Genomic DNA, 9,228 nt, shown 5'->3' with positions numbered 1-9,228 from the left:
CAGCATCTTCAGACAATATATCAAATTTCTAAAAATTTTGATTTTTCTGTATACTCAGAGGCTTGTCAACTCTTTGAATATAGAAGTGGTAGCTACAACATTAGAAGAACAGTCTTCTTATGACTCCCCTAGGTAGTTTTTTTTAATTTTCTTCTATTTTGATTTTTGTATTTAATTCAGAAGAGGTAACTCCTACACGAAAAACACAGTCTTTATTGGACTCTTTTAGGTAGCTTTTTCCATTCTTTTTCTTCTGACACAGAACATATCATAATTTTTTTTATTTTCTTCAATCTTCTCAAGTCAATTTTTACATGGGGAAGGATCATAGTGTACATGAACATCCCTCAACTACTTTGAGACCTAGTCAGAGTATATAGTGTCCAAGTGTGTTGATTCAAATAAAATTAAGGAATTGTCAGCATATGAGAAGTGTTGGAACATTTTATGTTTGCAATATTTACTTGATTTTGATGTTAACAAAACTTGTTATTTTGTTTCTAATAATATACCTTAAGTGCGCAGAAAACTGGAACTGAATTAATCATTTAACAGTCCAAACTGAAGACTATCGGATATGCCAAATGAACGGACCAACTGATCGTATGAACTGAACAAAGTCCAACTGATGAAAAATCAGCTGAAAGGTAGTTCAGCATGAAACCTTCAAAATCCAAACCAACTGATGAAGTGTTCAACTCATGAAGATCCCAGCTGATCAGTTCGACTGAACTAGTGAAATCAGTTTAGTTGACGAGCCAACTGATTTCACCCCTTCAACTGCAGACCAGTTCATCTAACCAGTTCAGAAATTCAGTTAGGAGTAATCAGTTGCGGAACACGATAGTCAACATTATTGGAATCCATCTGTGGGCAAAGGAACATAAGCTTTTGTCCAATCAAAGGACAATAATGGACCGAGCAGCAAAAGACAAATTGTTCCAGAAGAGATGTAGGAAAAAGACAAGACACAAACTCCAAGGAAAGCATTCAAGCTGCAACGGTCACATGCACTAAGTCTTGGTATACGGTCATCTTGCTGCTATAAATACAGGCCAAGATCATCAGCAAAGAACAACACAGAGACTGTGGAAAAATAAGAAGGACACGCTTATTATTCATCAGCTTTCAAAAAGTATTACGTCCAGTTGCGAGGGAACACTTCCAGATATATCAACTTAGCATAGAAGCTATTTTACCTCAATCTGTGAGAACACCCTTCTAGTGTATTCTTTATTCAGTTCTTACACACACGCAAACACACCACCACTCAAAATACAGTCTTGCACAAAGACAATAAACTTTTGTATGTAGTATTTGACACACAGATATTAAACAAGTGTTTGCTGGAAGGTGCTGCCTTCAGTCTAGAGTAGGAGTTCAGTTAGGTAGTAGTGTAAGTCCTAATCTGTGTAGGATTTGTACAATCAGTTGTATAAATCTAAGTCTTCTAGTGTATCCTACCCGAGGAGGTAGAAGGGGTGACGTAGGAGCAGTTGAAGACTCCGAACATCCATAAACATATTTTGTGTGTTTAACTGATCAACTGTTGTTTTCAAACTAATTGGATTAGCAAGAGTATCCATCAGATCAGTTGTCATCATAACTGAATTGGTGAATGCAAAAACTAATCTACCCATTTTCAGTTATTCATTTGCACAGTATATAAAATATATCAGCATTTATTAACGAAAGATTACTTTGAGTGTTTTTCGCTTGGTTTCTAACCAAACTCGATTTAATTCATCGGTGTTAACATTCTTAGAACACGAGCTATTGCAGCTCATTGGAGAATATTGTGTTCGAAGCATTGCAAAATGCCCAGCACCCGATCATTCAATTGGTATCAGAGCTAGCTGTTCTACGAAGGACATTTGAAAACTGATATTTCTAAAATATTTTAAAATGGCATTTAAAATGGATTTCAAATTTCTCTTAAAAATTTTATATGAGTTTATTGGGAGTAAAGAGAAGGTCTTGGCTTCGCAGCAAACGTTGTAGCCACTTCTCTAAACTCCTTAACTTGAGTTTCTTAGCTAATTGCATGGTTTTGAGGTCTATTGACAACAGTTCAGCTAAACTGCTCAGCGTACAAGATTTCAGCAGTCAGTCTATCAGTTTGGCTGATCGATGAACAAAGACCAGCTAAGTTGAGATGTTGGATGATTTAAGTGAAGCTTAATCATCAGTAGTATACCGCCGCTTCATTTCCATATCAGATTAGAGTAGATGATCAATGCAGTTCAGCATCAGTTGGGTCCAGTTCTGAGTCAGCTCGACCAGTTAGCCAAGAAAGAGATCAAGTTCAAGTCAAATTAGCTACTTTTCTAGCAAAGAGACTCAAAAATTGCTACAACATTCAAAGTATTCAAGGCAACCAGTTGTTAGTATATTCAGTTCTACTATGTGTAAACTAACTGATATCTGATGTTATTGAAAGCTTGCTATTGCAGTAGCAATTTCCCTTACACTTGTTGGTGTACGTAAATGTATGAAACAAGGGACACTTATTTGATTAAATAAACATCATGTTCATCCAGTTAACCCTCATATAATTGAACTGTTATCTTAAGATTTGTTGCCTAAAACTGCTTGAATGATGCTAAAACTTCCTTAATCGCGTAATCAAATATATTGTTGAGGGGGAGTTTTTATTTCAGTTTCTGAAGGGGAGTCTTTCTTTAAAATCATCCCTAAAACTAAATTTTTTTTTTAAGATTTTTTATTTATTTGTTAAGTGGGAATTTGTTCTTTTTGTTAAATTGATTTTAATTTGTTATCCCTCAAACAGAATTTTTTTTATTTGTTTTTGATTAAATGTTCAAGTTTTGTAAGCATTAAAAAGGGGGAGATTGTTGGAACATTTTATGTTTGCAATCTTTACTTGATTTTGATGTTAACAAAACTTGTTATTTTGTTTCTAATAATCTACTTTAAGTACGTAGAAAACTGGAACTGAAATAATCATTTAACAGCCCAAATTGAAGACTATCGGATACGCCAACTGAACGCACCAACTGATCGTATGAAATGAACAAAGTCCAACTGATGACTAATCAGCTGAAAGGTAGTTCAGCAGGAAACCTTCAAAAGCCCGGCCAGCTGATGAAGTGTTCAACTGATGAAGATCTCAGCTGATCAGTTCAATTGAACCAGTGAAATCAGTTCAGCTGACGAGCCAAATGATTTCACCTCTTCAACTGCAAACCAGCTCATCTAACCAGTTCAGAAATTCAGTTAGGAGCAATCAGTTGCAGAACACGACAATCAAAATTTTTGGAATCCAGCTGTGCGCAAAGGTACATAAGCTTTTGTCCAGTCAAAGGACAATAATGGATCGAGTAGCAAATCTTAAAGGCAAATTGTTCCAGAAGAGATGTCGGAAAATGACGAGACACAAACTCCAAGGAACGCATTCAAGCTGCAACGGTCACATGCACTATGTTTTGGTATACGGTCATCTTGCTGCTATAAATACAGGCCAAGATTATCAGCAAAGAACAAAATTGAGACCGTGGAAAAATAAGAAGGGCACGCTTATTATTCATCAGCTTTCAAGAAGCATTACGCCCAGTTGCGAGGGAACACTTCAAGATATATCAGCTTAGCATAGAAGCTATTTTCCCTCAGTGTGTTAGAACTCCCTTCTGGTGTATTCTTTATTTAGTTCTCACACACACGCTCACACACCACCACTCAAATACAGTCTTGCACAAAGACAATAAACTTGTGTGTGTAGTATTTGACACACAGATGTTAAACAAGTATTGGCTGGAAGGTGCTGCCTTCAGTCTAGAGTAGGAGTTCAGTTAGGTAATAGTGTAAGTCTTAAGATGCGTAGGATTTGTACAATCAGTTGTATAAATCTAATTCTTCTAGTTTATCCTACCCGAGGAAGTAGAAGGGGTGATGTAGGAGCAGTTGAAGTCTCCGAACATCCATATACATATTTTGTGTGTTTAACTGATCAACTGTTGTTTTCAAACTAATTGGATTAGCAAGAGTATCCATCAGTTCAGTTGTCATCATAACTAAATTGGTGAATGCAAAAACTAATCTACCCCTTTTCAGTTTTTCAGTTGCACAGTATATAAAATATATCAGCATTTTTTAACGAAGGATTACTTCGAGTGTTTTCCGCTTGGTTTCTAACCAAACTCGATTTAATTCATCAGTGTAAACATTCTTAGAACACGAGCTATTGCAGCTCATTGGAGAATATTGTGTTCGAAGCATAGCAAAATGCCCAGCACCTGATCCTTCAAGAAGATTATGTAACTCAGTGAAAACACAACATATAACAATATGGATGCAAATGCAGAATGCCGAAGTTCTAAAAATACGTATGTATATTTGTTGTTGTCCGAGATATTGTAACATCTAATACAACATCCGTGTAGGATCAAGATGCACATTATAACATCTAATACAACATCCATGTAGGATCAAGATGCACACATGCAGAGAGATTTCCTAAGGGTGGAGAATCTCTCAAATTCTATTGTTTTTATGAATATGTTTATCAATTGGTTATTTGTACCAACAACATTTCTCTACTAAATATCAAATAAAATGACGTCGGAAGTCAATGTGTTCTGTTCGAGAGTGTTGTACTGAATTTTTTGAAATGTCAATTGCGCTAGAATTATCACAGTACACAAGTAAGGTCTCACTCTTAAGTCTGTAATCTTCTACCATTTGATTCATCCATAAAAGTTGGAAGCAACAACTTCCAGCTGCCACATATTCGGATTCAGTTGTTGAAAGTGACACACGATTTTGTTTTCTACTATACCATGAGACTAAGTTATTTCCAAGGTAGAAACATCCTCTTGTTGTGCTCTTTTTATCATCTAAATCTCAAGCCTAATCGACATTAAAAAGCCTACCAGGTTGGTATTTGTTTCTTGAGTGTACCATAATCCTAAGTCGATAGTTCTAGCTATGTAGATTAGAATACACTTCACAGATTTATATGTGAAATTTTAGGATTTGAATGTATCGAGCACATAAACAGATAAAAAATATAATATCAGGTCGATTCCAATAGAATAAGCCTCCTATGATGCTGCGATATAAGGTGTTGTCAACATTTTCGACAACATCGTACTTGCATAATTCTTCACTCGAGTCTATAGGTGTTTTGATGTGTTTAGTATTCTTGTTTGAAAATTTTTTAATCAGAATCCTGGCATATTTACTTTTACACAGAAAAATACCATCTTGCATGATAAGTGCAAGAATTGCACTTAATTTATATGATAATCCATTTAAATTATGTTAGTTTCGCACAGAATTACGCTTGATATCCGTTATTTTTGTGTCATGCAGGAGGTAAACGACTATTGGCTGAGTGATGACAATTAGGGGATTTTTGGATGTTGATCTATTGAGAAGATGGCGCCGCGGCACCAGATTCGCGAAGATCAAGCGCCTAGGCGCTGTGAACTAATGCCGCGGCGCTACCCAGCCGAGCAATAAGCGCCTAGGCGCTGTCCAGCAACGCCGCGGCACCTACACTACCGAGACACGACACCTAGGCGCTGAACAAAAAGTGCCGCGGTGCTAACGGCGGCATTAATCAATAAATGGGCTCCAATCTACAGGCCCGTACGCAGGAATTAAAGGGAAAATAGGGATTAGAAAGAAGGGACGACCGTTCTTGGAGAGAATACATGGGAAAGAACAAGAGCAAACACTGGGAGACGATCTGGAGCGCAAGGATTGATCACAAAGACGAAGAACGACGAATTTGGGGACAGAGGCGTCACTTCTGATTTGTTATCTAATTATTTCACCTTTTTATTTTCTTGTGTTACGATGACTAGACTTTCAAACATGTTTTTTTTGTCTAGATTCTGCTATGAACTAATTTTCTATTCTAGATGTTAACGTAGCTTTGTTGATACGATAATTTGACTCGGTTGTTTATGTGATTGAATTCTGTTTTGGTTTAATGGTGTTTCTTTGTTTTTATTTGACTTCAGTTTACTGGCTATAAATTGTTGTTTTCTGTTTAATTTTACAACTCGGGGAGAGGAACTAGGATTATAGGTCATTAGAGACACATCGTTGAATATTTATATCGTTCGAAAAACGTATAACTTTAATGAGGCCTAGGAAAGAACATCGTTTGCATTTATCATTTAAACTTAGATTCTTATTAAGAATGTTTGGATCAAAATTTGAATGATACAAGTTATTTGTCACTTGAGAAAGGGAGAATAAAACAATTAAGAGTTCTTGGCCATTAAATAATTGGAATTCATGAATATAAATTCAACCGGGAATAATTACCGTGGAAACTTAGTTAAATCACTTATCTAGATATTTTCTCTCATAGATCAAAGCTAAAGAAGAAATAATCCAATTTTTTTTCGCAAGTGGATCGAAAAATGATATAAGTAAAGATAAAGATTTGAATCTTTATTCTTTTCATTGATATTTTCTCGATTTGGTGATTAGTTTAATATTTATTTGCAATTAATTCATTTTAAGTAAACCAAACATTTTATTGATTTTTCTAAATAAAGTCGTAACTATTTTAATTACAAGCACTGATATATTTTTACATACACACTCCTCGTTGGAATAATACTTTACTCACATATATTAAAACTTGACAACCGTGCGCTTGCGAGCAGAAAATACGCAACAAGTTTTTTGGCGCCGTTGCTGGAGAGTGTCAAAATTTAAATTTCTATTAGTATTGTTACCAATATGTCTAGATTTTAATTTAGAGTTATTTTTATTTTATTATAATTATTAATGATTTTTTCATTTTCTCTGTTTGATAGTACATGCGAAGATCGCAAGGCCTTGACTTGCTTATCTTTGATCTAGAGATAGAAAGAACTGCGTGAAGACTAAGAAAAGTGAGAAGAGAAGAGATCCAAGCTATGGCCGAAAACAGAGAGAATGACAGACATAACCCGCCAGAGGCTATACCTATTAGAGATCACTTCCGACCAGTGATCAGCACTCATTATTCTGGCATTGCTCAGAGGACCATAAATTTGAACAATTTTGAGCTGAAGCCTGCTTTGATAAGTATGGTTAAGTAGAACCAGTTTGCTGGAACTGCTATTTCAGATCCTCACATGCACTTGAGAACTTTCATGGAGATCACAGACACGATAAAAATTAATAATGTTCCTGATGATATTATAAGACTGCGTTTATTTCTGTTTTCTCTCAGGGACCAAGCAAGAAGATGGCTTCAATCGGTTCCCTTGGGAAGTATCACGACATGACAGGAGCTGGCAACGAATTCCTTGCTAAGTATTTTCCCCCTGCAAAGTCTGAACAGTTGAAGATCGAGATCAGCACTTTTAGGCAGACTGATTTTGAGCAGTTGTATGAGGCGTGGGAAATGTATAAGGAGTTGTCGAGGAAATGCCCAAATCATGGTTTTGAAGACTGGGTGAAAATTGAACTATTCTACAACAGTCTAAATGGGCAAACACGAGAAACAGTGGGTGCAACGGCGGGTGGCACGATCTTTGCCAAATCGCCTGATCAAGCTTATGACTTGCTTGAACAGATGACTATAAATAGCTACCAGTGGCCATTTGAGAGGTCAGGAGTAAAGAGGACAACTGGAATTTCTACTGTGGATCCTATTACATCACTCATTGCACAAGTATAGTCATTGATTACGCTGATAGCAGCCATGAATAAAGTGAGTACATCAGACACTGAAGGACCGTCGGTTGTTGTTGAATAATCACATTTTCCTGAAGAAGTTCAATACATCAACACCAAGAATTTTGGAGGCTATGTAGGATATCGAGGTTACCTTCCCCCTAATACTTATCATCCTGGTTTGAGAAACCATGAGAATTTTTCTTACGCAAATAATAAGAATGTGTTGAATCCTCCCCCGGGGTTCAAAACATCAAATGGGGAAGGCAAGCCATCATTTGAGGATTTAGTTGGGACATTTGTTGCTAAATCTGGTAAGAGGATGGCTAGGACTGAGTCTAGGATTGACAATCTAGAGACACACATTGCGAATATTGGTGCTTCCTCGAGAATCCTTGAGTCGCAAGTGTGGCAGATAATGAAGCAACTCAAGTCTCAACCATTAGGCACAGTCCCAAAGACTGCAAACCCAAATCTGAGAGAAGTGAATGTCGTTTTTATATAGCATGAAGAAATTGGTATGGTAGAAAGAAAAGAAAAAAAGGTTGATCCCACATCCATCTGGGAAGATAAGCCACCACCAACCAAAGGCATCCGAGATAAGAGAGGTAATAGTTACGATTTAGATCAGTGCATTGATATTTTCTTACTTCCCAGCCCCGAGAGATTTATACAATTGGAGGCTGAGTTTCAAAAGAGAAAAGGTCTAGAAGATTTCAAGAACCCAAACATTAACATTCAGTCTACAGATTAGGAGGAAGTGGCATTTACCGAAGGAGGTGATGAGGGGATACAAAGAAATCTCCCACAGAAGATGCAAGACCCCGGGGAATTCGTTGTACCATGTGCAATAGGAGGCCAAAGAGTGGGAAAAACGATTTGTGATTCAGGAGCTAGTGTGAATGTAATTTCAAATTCTCTTTACGAGAAACTTGGACTGAGCAAGATGAAGCCCACAGAACTAATCTTGCAGTTGACAGATAAATCGGTCAAGGCAATGTTGGGTTTTGTGGAATTTGTTGAAATTCAGATTGATAAACTGAGGTTTTCAACATATTTCGTTGTGCTCGACATAGAGAACAGTCAGAATGTTCATATCATTCTAGGACGACCATGCTTGGCTATTGCTGGAGCCGTCATTGACGTGAAATGAGGAAAATTGACCATGGAGGCCGAAGGTCAAAGGGTGGAGATTGAGGCATCCAAGAGATCACACGACCCACCTTGAACAGAACTGGTGACATTCGGGCTGACGAAGTTAAACAAAGCGCTTATTGGGAGGCAACCCAATCAGTATCTTTTAATGCTTTCGTTATTTTTTATTTTCAGTACTTTAACTGTTTTTTGCATTTTATTTTATTGATTTATTCATATGAAGATTAGACATTGATACGTGTTTTATTGTGTAGGTAAGGGGTAAAAAATAGGCGTGGAAAGGAGCTCAAATATCGTAACTCCAGAAAGACATGCGCTTAGGCGCTAACATCCAAGCTCCACAACACCAATCACTCGAGGAACTAGCACCTAGGTGCCACAAATTAGCGTCGCGGCGCCAATATTTTGAAGGATCAGCGCCTAGGCGCT

General features: G+C 37.1%; 1 protein-coding gene across 1 annotated transcript; it reads left to right on the top strand.

Moving 5' to 3' along the window:
• The first annotated feature begins 6,899 nt into the window (after positions 1-6,899).
• LOC140960963 (uncharacterized) lies at positions 6,900-8,797 on the top strand. Its single transcript, XM_073419291.1, has 5 exons — positions 6,900-7,055; positions 7,199-7,642; positions 7,766-8,128; positions 8,172-8,252; positions 8,399-8,797. The coding sequence occupies exons 1-5, from the start codon at positions 6,900-6,902 to the stop codon at positions 8,795-8,797; spliced, it is 1,443 nt and encodes a 480-aa protein (XP_073275392.1).
• The last annotated feature ends 431 nt before the right edge of the window (positions 8,798-9,228 follow it).

Source organism: Primulina huaijiensis, chromosome 16 (assembly GCF_012295235.1).
Source record: "Primulina huaijiensis isolate GDHJ02 chromosome 16, ASM1229523v2, whole genome shotgun sequence".
NCBI lineage: Eukaryota > Viridiplantae > Streptophyta > Magnoliopsida > Lamiales > Gesneriaceae > Primulina > Primulina huaijiensis.
Note: the sequence above shows the minus strand (reverse complement) of the source record. Positions and strands in the feature narration are given on the sequence as shown.

Excerpts from the sequence above, each read along its gene's own strand:
- LOC140960963 (XM_073419291.1), top strand. The coding sequence starts at position 6,900 with ATGGCCGAAAACAGAGAGAATGACAGACATAACCCGCCAGAGGCTATA. Across the intron at positions 7,643-7,765 it reads TTACATCACTCATTGCACAA|AATTTTGGAGGCTATGTAGG; the intron begins GTATAGTCATTG and ends ATCAACACCAAG. Across the intron at positions 8,129-8,171 it reads CAAACCCAAATCTGAGAGAA|AAAGAAAAGAAAAAAAGGTT; the intron begins GTGAATGTCGTT and ends TTGGTATGGTAG.